General features: G+C 51.3%; 3 protein-coding genes across 13 annotated transcripts in view; 1 reads left to right on the forward strand and 2 right to left on the reverse strand.

Annotated features, from left to right (window-relative positions):
* Fxyd5 (FXYD domain containing ion transport regulator 5) lies at nucleotides 1-11,257 on the reverse strand. Of its 6 annotated transcripts, none has more exons than XM_013077485.3 (10): nucleotides 11,050-11,257; nucleotides 10,281-10,549; nucleotides 7,845-7,925; nucleotides 7,001-7,057; nucleotides 6,118-6,267; nucleotides 5,006-5,110; nucleotides 3,294-3,323; nucleotides 3,143-3,217; nucleotides 268-313; nucleotides 1-165 (listed from the first exon to the last, which is right to left on the reverse strand). In XM_013077485.3, exons 1-10 carry the CDS (start codon nucleotides 11,169-11,171, stop codon nucleotides 93-95), a joined length of 1,008 nt encoding a protein of 335 aa, XP_012932939.1. In that variant the 5' UTR covers nucleotides 11,172-11,257; the 3' UTR covers nucleotides 1-92. The 6 variants fall into 6 exon arrangements, with proteins under 6 accessions (XP_012932939.1, XP_012932940.1, XP_012932942.1 ...); XM_013077486.3 differs by having other exon boundaries at nucleotides 1-185; nucleotides 11,050-11,233; XM_013077488.3 differs by having other exon boundaries at nucleotides 10,281-10,474; nucleotides 11,050-11,226.
* The window catches only part of Lgi4 (leucine rich repeat LGI family member 4), a 25,669-nt gene continuing 23,483 nt past the window's right edge, over nucleotides 10,648-12,833 (forward strand). For 2 of the 3 annotated variants that reach the window (XM_021239844.2, XM_004858849.4), the window contains exon 1: nucleotides 10,659-10,765. The gene's annotated coding sequence lies outside the window, so the exon portion shown is untranslated. Of the gene's footprint in view, nucleotides 10,766-12,833 lie in introns of all 3 variants that reach the window. The other variant, XM_021239843.2, reaches the window with a different exon arrangement.
* Nucleotides 11,465-12,833, reverse strand: part of Fxyd7 (FXYD domain containing ion transport regulator 7) — an 8,931-nt gene continuing 7,562 nt past the window's right edge. For all 4 annotated transcript variants that reach the window (XM_087191074.1, XM_021239847.2, XM_021239846.2 and 1 more), the window contains one exon: nucleotides 11,465-11,866. In XM_087191074.1, coding sequence (XP_087047200.1) covers nucleotides 11,844-11,866 — 23 coding nt within the window. In that variant the 3' untranslated portion in view covers nucleotides 11,465-11,843. The remainder of the gene's footprint in view (nucleotides 11,867-12,833) is intronic.

The following is a 12,833-nucleotide window of genomic DNA, read 5'->3' on the forward strand; positions in this document are numbered from 1 at the left end:
AAGTATCTCATAGCACTTTACTTCTCCTAACCTGGCCCAGGGAGCCAGAAGCCCTCAGGGGCTGGCAGGGTGGACAGGTGGGATTCGGCTGTTCAGTCTGAGTATGGCTGCCATCCAGCTGAGTCTTCCCTCTCCTGGCTTCTGGTATGGACCACGTTGTAGGCTCTTAGAGGGGAGGGAGGAGGCTGTTAGAGGGGAGGGAGGAGGCTGGTGTGGTGAGCTGGTGGGGGGCCCGATCTCCAGGTGCCCCGTGTTTGCTGGACGTACCTGCCCTGCTTCCGGCACAATCGGGACCACTGCCTACACTTGCCGCCTGTGGGTGAGGAAAACAATCAGCCACACGTTAAAACAATATTGATTGTGCATGCTCTGGGGTTGGGGGATGGGCCATCGACCCTGTCCCTCAGGAAGCTGCTGATCACTCTACACAGAGTGTACAGCCTCTTGTTAAGAGACACACATGAGAAGAGCCAGTGGAAAGTTTCCACATATGCACAGGGATGAGCTCTCAGAACATTCAGACTGCTTTGTTATATTATAGATTCGCTTAGCACATATTTATTGTAGACCTACTAAATGCCAGGCACTGACCTGGGAACTGGAAACATAGTGGGGAACAAGAAAAAGAAGACCCTGCCCTTGTACAGCTGACTTTCTGGTAGGGGGGACCGACGAAGAAAACTAAGACAAATGCATGGATGCTGATGAGGGCTATGATGGAAAATAAAGCCAAGAAGGAGTCAAGGATTATGGGGTTGGATCTTCCAATGCTGAACCAACACTGCCATCCCTATAATAAAACCATTTTCTACATACTGCCAGATCTGACTTCTAATAGTTTGTTTTGTTAAACAAATTTTTATCTATGTTCATACTTTTTTCTTCTATTTATTCAGTTTTAGGATTAGCACAATGTTGATTTCCTAAAATGAGGGGAGAAGTGTTCCTTCTTTCTTCTATTTTAAATGTTTGATATAATTTATCAGTTAAAATGTACATGAGCCTGTTGTCATATAGGTAGGTTTTCAAGCTAGGAATATACTTTCTTTAATAGGTGCTATTCAAATTTTATATTTCCTCTAGAGTCAGTTTCATTAATTTCTCTTCCAAGGTACTTCTTAGAAGTTGTCAGATTTATTTCAAAAAAGATTTTTGTAATATGCTTTCTATAGCCTTTTAAATTCTGTAAAATCTGTGGTAATGTCTCCTAGATCTTGACATTGTAATTTTAAAAATGTATAATTGATATTGTGGAAAAGGAAGTAAAGGTCTGAAGGAGCAGGGGAAGCGGGAGGGGTAGGGGAAAGGAAAGAAGGGGGAAAAAAAATATGAGAAAAGGAAAAAATGGAAACAAAGTCTTTGCAAATAGGGAAGGGTGGAGGGGGTGAAGGGAGGGCAGGGGAATGGGGAAAAAAATAAGAACCAACATACTCATGTAATGGTACAAGATCCCAATGATGAATGTAACTGTATTTTATACCTAAAATGTACCAATAAACTTAATGGGAAAAAAAAGGAGTCAAGGAGGCCCAGGGGAGGGGAGCATCCTCATAGGGATGGATGGGGGCCTCTGGGAGGAGGTGATATTGGGCAAAGGCCTCAAGGAAGTGAGCAGGGGCCAGTGGAGGCAGGAATAGAGGGAGGGAGCCCCAGCAGAGGAGCAGCCACGCAGAGGATCCTGGGTAAGACAGCGCAGAGGTGTTCCAGGGACAGGAGGGAGCTGAGGCTTGGCCCAGTGTGGCTAAGAAGGATCTCAGAACCCAGAGGAGCCAGCCATGGTGATATACACCTGTAGTCACAGTCCTGGAGGAGGCTGAGGGAGGAGAATCACAAGTTTGACTCCACCCTGGACAATTTAGCAACTTAGTGAAAATCTGTTTCAGAATTGAAATTTAAAAAGGGCTGGGGATATAGCTCAGTGCGGGAGGGAGGCAGAGCCATTTGGGAAACAGCGATATGCTCACCATGTCATGGCTGCCACCTCGCCTCACTCACCCCTTGCCTGTCTGACCTCCTCTCCTCCTCTCCCCAGTTTACTCAGCCCCCACCACCCTGGCCTCCTCCCACCCCCACCGCTATAATCTCAGTTTAGCCCTGCCTTCGGGCCTTTGCACTTGCTGCTCCCTCTACCTGGGTTTTTGTCTTGTAAATCATCTTTTCATCATGAGGAATCATTCTGACTTCATCTCAGAGGGCATTCCTCTCCCTCCCTCAGTCTGGTTCCTTGCTGTGGTTTGACAAATAGCCTCCTCTTACCCACTGTGCTCATTCGTGCTCTCATTTGTTTATAGTCATCACCCCTGGGCCAGTGATTCTTACATGCTGTGTGATGTTGCTGAACTCCTCGACCCTCTGAGACTTAATTTCCCCACCTGGCAGGGAACAGAGCGTGGCTCAAACTCAGGAGCAACAAACACATGTAGAGCCACTGAAGCAACTGCTCTTGGCCCCCAGATTCGAGGGTCAGGTATGTGTTACCAATCTTGTTTTATTATTCTTAGTGTTCTGTCTCCTGCTTTGAGGCAAAGAAAAAAAAATGTGGCTGTGCCCATTACCCTGATGAGGAAGTTGCACAAGAGAGGCAGCGACGTTTGGCATAGGTTGGACAGCCTGAGTGAGAGTTTATCCCCTCAAACTCCAGGACTGAACCCGGGAGGAAAAGGAGGAAAAGAAGAAGAAGAAGATGGAAAAGAAGTCTATTTTCTGACCATTTGCATGAATCTGGGCCTCATGATTTGCTTTGACCAGTAGAATATTGTAGCAATGAAAGTGGCCAGTTCTAAGCCTGCACATTTTCTCTCTCTCTCTCTCCCTCTCTCTCTCTCTCCTTGGGCACCACTGTGTGTTCAATCTTAGGCTAGAACAATAGAAAATTAGACTATGAGGTGAAGAGTCAATGGGCCATAAAAACAGGGCTCCCTGTTGGCCTTCAGCTAACCTCAGACACATACGTAAACCCAGCTGTGAGCAGCCCACACCTCCAAACTGCAGCAGGGGAGCTGAATGGAGGGCCTGGCCTGCTGCACAGCTGCCTATGTGCCTGGTAAAGACAGCCTCACCCAAGGGCCCTCAAGAACCCGACCTTGGGTCAGAACCAGGCCCCTCTGGGACTTGGTGCCCTTCCCCCTAATCCCATTCTTACTGGTGAGGATGACGATGCCTGTGATGAACAGCACAGCCGCCACCAGCAGCCCCTGTTTCCGGAGAGTGGGCTCATCTGCAGAGAGAGACATGGAGGGAGGGTGAGAGAAGCCTTGACCTTTCCTCCCTTTCTCCTCCCATGGGTAACTCACCATAGTAAAAGGGGCTGTCCTCATCTGGACCTGGAAAGAAAGACAAGCCACAAGGCAGAGTCAGCAGAGGTCTGTGCAGTGAAGGAGTGGATGGCAGATTCAGGAAGTAGGGACATCTGGGTTTCAGCCTTTCTATCCTTAGAACCAAACACAAGGTCCTTACTGCAGCACACAGTCTGCCCCCATCACCTCTCTAACCTCATTTCCTCACTCTCTCTACTACTGACCACACTAAAGCCCCATAGGCCTCCCTGCTGTTGAGCATGCCAGACACCTTCTAACCTCAGGGCCTTTGCACTGTCTGCTCCCTCTGCCCAGAATGGTCTTTCCCTAGACATCCACATGACTCCTTCCTTCACTTCTTCAAAGCAAGGCCTCCTCTGCTCCTGAACATGAAATACTCCCCTGTTACCCTCTAACCCTAACCCTGCTTCATTTTTCTTGATAGCAAGTTAAAACCACCTGGTATATAATTATCATAATTATTATTTGTTGTCTTTCTCCACCCACTAAAGTGTCAGGTTCTTGGATGCAGAGACTTTGTCTTTCTTGGTCATGGCTATATCTCTCGCACCTAAATCAGTGCCTGGCACACACAAGGCACTCAGTGGTTTTGTTTGTTTGTTTGTTTTGTTTTTTGCAATACTAGGGATCGAACACAGGACCTTCCTGTTGGGGACTAGGCTATGTAATTCAGATCTCACAGTCTCAGGAACCAGGAAGTATGTAGAAGGCCACAAACCCCCTGCCTATGGACAGAATGCCAATGACCTGGCACTCCTGAGGCAAGACAGCATCTGCTGAGGACAGCTGTCAATATACAGGCATTTGAGTGTAGAGAAAATCTGGTTCCTCATTAACTTAACCCTTAACTACCCATTCCCTATAGTTACTGTTCCATGAAATGCATTTCCCCCTCCTACTGCGCTTCTCACTGGTTAATAAAAGAGGGCCAACCACGGAGTTTCATTTGAGTCTGTCCACTAGAGGCAAGTCTCCTTCTGGTCCCCCGCTTTATATCTTGAAAACTGTCTCTGTCTCTTTCTTTTGATTCCTTGTCATTCTCCCCAAAAGGTAGCTAAGGGTCTGATCAGCCCTCAGTACCTTACCATTGAGGTACATTTTTATTTTTTATTTTGAGACAGGGGCTGCTAAGTCTCTAAATTTCCTAGGCTGGGCTTAAATTGTGATCTCCTGCCTCAGCCTCTGAGAGTGCTGGGATTACAGGTGTGTGCCACCATACCTGGATGCTCAAAGAGTTGAACGAACAGGTGAATGGACTCCTTTTGTTACCTGTATGCATAGCATTCCCTTCATGCATGGTTGGCTGGAAATGTGGGACTAGGTCTCTATTGAAAGAACCAGGTGCCTTGAAACAGAGGCCCACTACCCACAGCTGACCTTACCCAGCTGCACCCAGAAGAACCAACCAGCAGAACCACCCAGCTGAGCACAACCTACATTTCACATGGTGGAATTAAAAGCTAAATAAACAATGACACTTTTAAGCCTCTGAGTTTTGTTATGGCTTGTATGTAGCATTTACATCTACTCAGATATTATTGTGCACTCTTCTTTTCCCAAACAAGATGTTATTCATTCTCTCAACATACCGGTCCTTCAAATGGCTCTGGGCTGGGGACATTCCAGGTGCTGGGAATGCACAGAACCTGGGAAACTGATGTTTCCAGTCTGGAAAGGTAGTTACTGACCAGGTGGCTTTGGGTTGTGGTTGTCATCCATCTGGGAGTGTCTGTCTGGCGTTGGTCTGTGGTAGAGGGCCGTAGTACCTTCACTGGGATGGGTAGAGTGCGTGCCTACAGGTTGGGGAAGGGAAGGTGGGAGTCACAGAGGCAGAAATAAGGACATCACTGCAAATCAGGAACAGGGAGAGCCCCCCCCATCTATGCAGATGGCCTCCAAGGGACAGGCACTCTGTCCCCTCCACCTGGGGAGATGGTAAGCAGTGGTCAGCCCCTCCTCAATCCAGTCAATACTGGCTGCCCCATCCCCCAGCTGGCCCCTCTCCTTAAACCTCCTGGCCCTCACATGATCCAAGACTTAAAGGTAATACCTGGCATGGTCAGACAGGAGGACTTATAGGACTCTGGCCCAGCCACCCTGCCTGGAATCTCCTCTCTCTCTCTCTCTCTCTCTCTCTCTCTCTCTCTCTCTCTCTCTCTCTCTCTCTCCCTCCCTCTCTCTCTCTCTCTCTCTCTCTCTCCATATATATATATACACATATATGATTGAATCCAGGACCTCTGTGCTACCCTCAGCTCTTTCTATTTTTTTTTTCAATTTTTTTGAGACTGAAGACAACAGCAATGCAGTCATAATGATGATGCTTAAGCTCCTTGATTCAGCTCTGCCTGAAATGGCATTCCCCTAGGGTCTACAGAACTTCTACAGTCAATACATCTGATGTTTTTTTTCAAATCGAGTGTTTTGTATTTCACAACTGAAAACCTCCTGCCCTAACATGAAGAAGACAGATAAGACAGATACCAAGGAACCATCCATAGCCCCATTTCCTGGCATCAGCCCGGAGAAGGGAACTGAACAAAAGAGTCCCTAGGATGCTCCCTCTTATGGATGCTTGGTGAAAATTAGCTTTATTGAGGCTCTGAGAGGTCCTCCCATAAACAAATATGTTTAACCCATAGTTTCCCAAACACCTTTGACCACAAATCAAAACAATTTTTAAAAATCTACTTGCAGCTGAAACAGGTGGTTTGAGCAGTGGACATGAGAAATGCTGATTTAGATAGGGAATCAAATAAAATAAAAACTGGAGGCTGCTCTGCTCAGCCCCATGCTCTACCTTCCCTGCTGCTGGCCTGTGGCCCTGGATCCGTCACCAGAAAAAAAGCACTGGTTCCCATTGGTGGCTGGGTCTCAGTCTCTGACTCAGCTGTGTGCCCAACTTGCTGTGGGGTCTCGGAGAAGTTCCTCTGAGTTTCTGTTTCCTTAACTGTAAAATGGAGATAATGGTTACTCTGATCTCATAGTGTTTGGGTGAGGATTGAAGGAGGTGATGCGGGTACAACACTGGAACCTGTGCCCCTCACATAGTAAGTGCTGTAGGTGTTTGTGTAAGGGGAAAGCACAAGGTTGCTCATGTGCCCTGAAAGCCACCACTGTGCTCATCAGGAGGGCGTGACTTTGCTCACTGTGCCCAGCCCCTATGGGGGCCCTCTTTGTATTATTTTATTTTATTTTTTTGGTACCGGGGATCAAACTCGGGACCTTGCGCTTGTGAGGCAGGGGCCGGAACCACTGAGCTAAACCCCCAGCCCTGAATTATATTCTTAAAAAGTTAAAATTATTTGAAAACTTTTTAAAAAAATGAAGATACAGAGAATAGAAAGAAAGAATGGGAAGAGTTTCTAGGGTTGTCTCCAAAGTTCTATTCTTTGACCTTCGCAGTAGTGACATTGGTGTTCAATTTGGGGTAAATAGTTCAGTTGTAGACTTCTGGATTTTGTACTTGTCTATGTGCATGTTATAATTTACAATTTCAAAGCGTGTTTTGTTTTGTCTTTTAGAACTGAATTGAGTTGACTGGATGCTCCAACACAAAGTAAACTGGGGGACACAGAGCAGGGGTGGGGGCTAGGGGAGTCAGGACTAAAGTGACCAGACAGAAATCCAGAGCGGCACAGGAAGCGGGGACTCGGCCCTGCCCTCTACCCCTGCCCACTCACCATCAGCAGGCCCACTGGAGGTCGGAGGAGTGGACTGGACTTCTAGGTGGTCTGCATCTGGCATCCCAAAACAGAAAGTTAGGGAGAGAAGAAAAGTAGAGAAAGACCACAGATAAAGATTGGGGGATTCTCATAGCATCTTGGTTTTGATGTAATGAAATGACTGAAGTAATCTAGCCATTACTTTGCTAAAGACCTCAATCTTGATGCCTGGATCTCCCCTACCTCAAGACCTGGACTCCTACATCAACCATGCTAAGGGCTCCTTCTTGGGCATCTTGTTGCCAGTTAGTTTTACTAAGACTCGGAGAAGTCCTTCCTAGGTTGGTGTTCAGCTCAGTTTTCCAAATACCTTTAACCACGAACCAGCACCCACCTGCTCCATCCAATAAGAGCCCTGGCATCTCCTTTGAGGAGCATCCTCCCTGATTCAGTGGGGCTGGTACCATCTGTTGGAGGTTGTCATAGGACCCAGGCCTACCCAATCAGTCATCTGTGCCTGTCCTCACATGATCAGCTCATAGGTGGGCACATCACCCAAGGCTGGCCAATGACACTCAACTCTGGGACATCTGATGGATTGGGGAGGTAGAAATTCTCTTGCTTTTGGATACTCAGTAGACCTCTGGGGGCCATTTTGGCCCCATAGGAGGAGAAGCTAACTGACAATGAAGGCAATACTGAGAAAACAGAACTAAGAGGGGGTGCTTTCCCTGATAGCCCCTAGATTAAGCCATGCCTGAAGGCCTATCCTGGGATTTTTTTTAGTTACACAAGTTCATAGATTCTCCACTTTGGGCCAAGTTTGAGATTTATCTTGACAGATCTGTTTCCCCTTCCTCACCTGGCACTTGTGTTAAAACATGAGTGTTCAGAGTAGTTGGATCCACCGTCGAAAGGGATGTGACGTTCTCCAATCCGTGTCCTGGAGAATCAAAGGTGAGATCAGGAGGGAGCCTCTGGTCCCTTTTTCTCACCTTTGCTCTCATTCTGACCAACTTTTGGAAACACTGGGGGCCACTCCATGGGTCCTGTCTACTTCTGGAGCCACTTAAATTCAACTGTATCAATCTGTGATCCTGGAAGTGTTGTACGTTATGCTCATGCCCCATACATGTCTTAGCTACTTTCCTGCCCCTGGGACAGAGTTCCCACACCTGCAACCTAAAAGAGGGAAGGTTTATTTTGGCCACAGTTTTATCTACGGTTGGTTGGATCCAAGGCAGAAATGCCATAGTAGAAGGGCCTAACAGAAGAAAAAATGCTCAACCCATGGCAGCCCAGCTGTAATGAGAGAAGGGAGGAGCTGGGGAAAAGAATAAACCCTTTCAAGCCACGCCCCCAGTGACCCACCTCCACGCCCCAATCAGGCCCCACCTCCTAGGCACGTTCAGCTATGAACTCACCAGTGGATGAATCCACTGATGAGTAGAGCATCCCAAGATCCAGTCACCTTCCACACACACAAGGCTTTGGGGGAACATTTTAGATCTACACCATAACACCCTGGGGACCTTCCTTCAGCCCCCTCTCTCTACCCCATCCTTGTGGGCTGGTCTAATAAATAAGCCTTTGGTGCTAGGGCCAGCCAGGACCCTGGTTATAAATGCTGCTCCCACTTCCTTCCCGTGGGACCTGGAGCAAGCCTCAGTCGCCTTGTCCGCACAGTGGGGATTATAACCGGATCTACTTCACAGGGCTACAGAGAGGGTGAAAGGAGACTGAGTAGGAAAACAGTCTCCCCACGTGTCACACACACAGAGTCAGTGCTGAACACATCCACTGCCCTGCTCCAGTCTCTGTCCCTCTCACCCAGAAGTTCCAGCAGCCTCCTCCCTGGTCTCCTGCTCTGGCCCTGCCTCCCCAGTGTGCTTCCCCCTGCAGCCAGAGGGAGCCTGTGCCCACCTGAGTCAGGGCAGGCCCTCTGGGCTCTGAGCCCTGCCCAGGCTGAGGTCTCAACTGGCCCATTGCCCCTCCCTCTGGTCTCCATCACCTTTCTGTCTCCTCCTCTTTCCACTCGGTCCCTGGCTTATCCAACCCAGCCATGCAGGACAAAGCTCATGCCCCAGGTAGCAGCATGGCTCATTCCCTCTGCCCCAGTGTCATCCTTCTCTGGGAAGCGTTCCTTGACAGCAGCCTGTTTGAACAACCTTCATTCCTCTCCTTTATTTTCCCCAGAGTGCTATCACCTTCTAGACTACTACACAATTTGCTGACTTGTTGGTTACTGTCTATCTTTGACCTTATAATATCTACTGCTTTTTTCCATCGGTGCTCAGAAATGCTGCGTAGTAGACACTTAATGAATACCTTTCTTTCTTTGTTTTTTAAATTTCTGCAACAAGGTCATTGAATTCACAGCTGAATGTGGCTAGGAAGTGGGGCCTGATTGGAAGTGGTCCAGGGGGCGGGGCCTGGAAGGGTGTCCTCTTGTTCCCCAGCTCCTCCCTTCTCTCATTGCTTCCTGGCTGCCATGGGTTGAGCACCTTTTCCTCTGCTAGACCCTTCTACCGTGGCATTTCTGCCTTGGAGCCAACTAAGGCAGCTGGCCTTGAACTTACACTATGTATCTCAGGCTGGACTCAAACTAGTGGCAATCTCCTGCCTCAGCTTCCTGAGTGCTGGGATTACAAGCATGCACCATCACACCCAGAGGTGAATAACTGAAAGAATACAGGAAAACCAAAGAGAAATGGGGGCATTTTCAATGGAGCAAGTGGTCTGGGTTAAGGGAAAGGCGGGGCAGTTGTAATTCTGGCCCTGAACTTTAGTTTCCTCATCCATAAAACGGGCATGACAGTATGTATAACAGCCAATGCCCACACAAGCCAAGGGGCACACCACCTGCCTTGTGGAAGGCATCTGCAGAGGCCAGCGAAGTGACCCCTTTGAGGAACACTTTGCTGGCAAGGTTGACATGCGCCTACTCTCTGGACTAGTGGCCCACCTTCACTTTACAGCGTATCACCCGGAGATCCAGGGAGCCACTGTGTTGAGAACCCAGGTTTCCTGGCTGCCTAATAGAAAACTGACACCAACCTCCTGGCCAAATCAAACAGGCTGAGTCCTTCTTGGAGCTGAGACAGAGGGTGCTCAGCAGGAAAGGCTCCAGGCAGACTCTCTAGAAGCAACCACCAAGCTCTGAGGCATCCAGAGAGGGTGTAACCCCAAACCTGGCTAGGGGTCCCCACTTCCTGGCGCAGGCTCACTAGGGGGATTGAGGAGATAAGATAGAGAATCCAATCTCACCAGTCCCCGGGGCTGCAGGGCAGGGTCTTACCTCTGGTGGGCACAATCAGGCCAACGATGGTGAGGAGACACAGATGACTGGAGGGCAACATCTGTGGGGCGAGCAGGAGCAGGAGCAGGAGTAGCTGAGGCACCGCCTGGGGCAGCCCTTGGAGGTCCTGCCGCCCGGGCTCCCTCCTCCCGGAAGCTGGCACCTCTGGCTCTAGGGCCCCCTTGCTGCCAGGGCTGACCAAAAGCAGCCTTTGGGGCACAGTGTGGGTCTCAGAGGGGGAGATCCCAAGCCTCCACCCCTTCCTCTTCCTGTAGATCCAAAAAAAAAAACACAAGAAGCCACGGGCCCACCTGGGCCCCCAGCGATGCCAAGGATACAAATGCCCCAAGCTGCTCCCCCAGCCACGCACTGAACCTCGGGAGGGCTGGCAGGGCAAGGGAGAGGGACTCTGGGCCGAGCAGATGAGGGCTCCCCCACTGCCTGGGGGCACAGGGCCGGAGCTGCAAGGAGCTGCAAGAGGAAGGGTGAGTAATGCACTCTCCATCTCAGGGGAAAAAGTGAGCGGGTGTCCGGCGCCACTGCAGATAGCACGGAGCCGAATGTGGGCAGCTCAGAAAGGGGCTGCGTGCCAGGAATGGAGCAGAGCTGGGGAGACTGAGGCAGGAGGCGGGACCCGCGCGGCCGGCTAGCAGAGGGAAGTGGGCATGCATGGGAGGCGGAGAGGCACCGCCCGGCCGGTCCCCTGCCCACCTGAGCCGGCGCGGGTAAGAAGGGCTAAGGGGCGTCGGAGCAGCGAGGGGCGACTTACATCAGAGCCGGGGGTCTGGAGCCGAGCGGCGGCCGCGAGGGGCCAGGGCAGTGGGAGCAGCGTCCAGGCGAGGGTGTGGCCAGGAGAGCGCGGCGGGCGGGGACCCAGACGGGCGCAGTCATTTCCTCTTGGGTTTCCTGGCTTCGGAGCCCCGGGTGGGAGCAGGCGGGGGAGACGCGGAGGACGATGGGGGGCTGGGGTGGCCTCCACCCACCCCGCCGGGGGCGGGCGGAGGTGGGGGAGGGGGAGGGGCCTCTCCGGAGGTGTGGAGGGAGGGGTGTGGGAGCGAGGAGAAGGCGACTGGGGCCTGGGGACGGAGGAGGAGGACTACTCTGGGCACGCAGGGGACAGCGACCCCGTTCAGTTCTGCAGCCCCCATCCTTGTGTGCCCACAGATGAGAACACACAGACAGAACAGGGCGAAAAACCAAATGCACATTTATTAAGCTCAAGACGAGGACACCCGGGGGCCAGGGCACGGATGCTCCGGAAGGAGACAAGGAGGTTGGGGGAGCAGCACACGGGGTTCCCGGGGAGCTGGGGGTGGACTCCCAGATCCCAGGAGCTGGAGGCCTGAGTCCCTGGGTCTGGGGTGTGGACAGGCTTTTTGGGGGATCGTCATTGCCAAGGCCTGGGCAGGGACAGTGGGGTGCAGCGGCTCCAGCCTTTGGGTGGGTGGGGCGGCTCATTCGGGGGAACGTCCCCGGCGCGGGGCTGGGGTCCCCACCGCCTTCACCCGGTCCTCAGGCTCCCGCGTCAGGCGGGGACAGCAGCGGAGGTTCCCGGGGCTCGTTTTACACCCCGCCGCCACCAGGAGCTGGGGAAAGAGGAGGGGCTGTGTCAGCGCTCGGTTCCCCTCCCCAGAGCCCTCCGGCTCCGAATCCCCAGGTCCCGGAAGCCGGACCCCTGGGGGCTGTCACTCAGGGGCCGGCACTGGGGACCTCTTGCCTGCTCGCACCCAGCTACCTGATCGCTGTGGGCAGATTACTGTGGCTGCTGTCTGTCCCGTAGAATGAAGTCAAGGAGGGAAACAGCCCCCGCGCTCGACGCCAGCCTGGGCTTTGCTGGTGTCCTCTTGCCAGAAAGGGAGTACCCCGCTCCCTTCTTCACCCCCAATCTCCTCCCAGGCCCTCCTGCCTTTCCTGTGTCTTGCATCCTGTTCATTCTGCCCACTGCAGACCGTCCTTCAGCTGGGGGGTGGGGGTGGTCAGAATTCCGCACAGATTCTAACTGGGCCCAGGTGTCAAAGCCGGACACGAGCACCCACGCTGCACCCCACCAGCACCCACAAAGCCCAGTGTTAATGTCCTCAAATTTCCTTAAAAGAACGCGGACCAAAATCTGCAGTTCCACACCCAATTTCCTCAAGCCCCTCTCCTTTTTAGTTATAACAATTATATAAGAGGCAAAGAGATTCCTGTCTTTTGATTTATTTTCAAAAGTCCCTGGAAAGGATGCAGTTCCACAAAAAAACAGGTCAAGATATTTTTGTATAATTAAAACTAACACACACACACACACACACACACACACACACACACACACCCGCCGCATTCTCTACCCTCTCTTCCCTCACACCTGCCATCGCCCTGCACTCACCTTTTCCCCACCCCTCATTTCCATCCCCTCCTAACTTCCCTTTCTACCTCCTCCATGCCCACCTCCATCTCCACCTTCTACACCACGTATCCCTCTTCTACATCTCCGGCCTTTCTCCGCCAGCCTCATACGACCCACATCCCCACAGCTACTTTCCCTAACATGAATTTTTGGTGATTTTTGTT

This window comes from Heterocephalus glaber, unplaced genomic scaffold (assembly GCF_053883595.1).
Source record: "Heterocephalus glaber isolate CG9 unplaced genomic scaffold, H.glaber_assembly_v1.0 deba00001561, whole genome shotgun sequence".
Taxonomy (NCBI): Eukaryota; Metazoa; Chordata; class Mammalia; order Rodentia; family Bathyergidae; genus Heterocephalus; species Heterocephalus glaber.

What these genes read in the sequence shown, in the direction of transcription:
- Fxyd5 (XM_013077485.3), bottom strand. Translation starts at nt 11,171, where the DNA reads ATGACTGCGCCCGTCTGGGTCCCCGCCCGCCGCGCTCTCCTGGCCACA. An exon ending in TCCAGACCCCCGGCTCTGAT is followed by an intron (nt 10,550 to 11,049) that starts GTAAGTCGCCCC and finishes TTGGATCTACAG; the next exon opens with GAAGAGGAAGGGGTGGAGGC. An exon ending in TGTTTTAACACAAGTGCCAG is followed by an intron (nt 7,058 to 7,844) that starts GTGAGGAAGGGG and finishes TTGGGATGCCAG; the next exon opens with ATGCAGACCACCTAGAAGTC.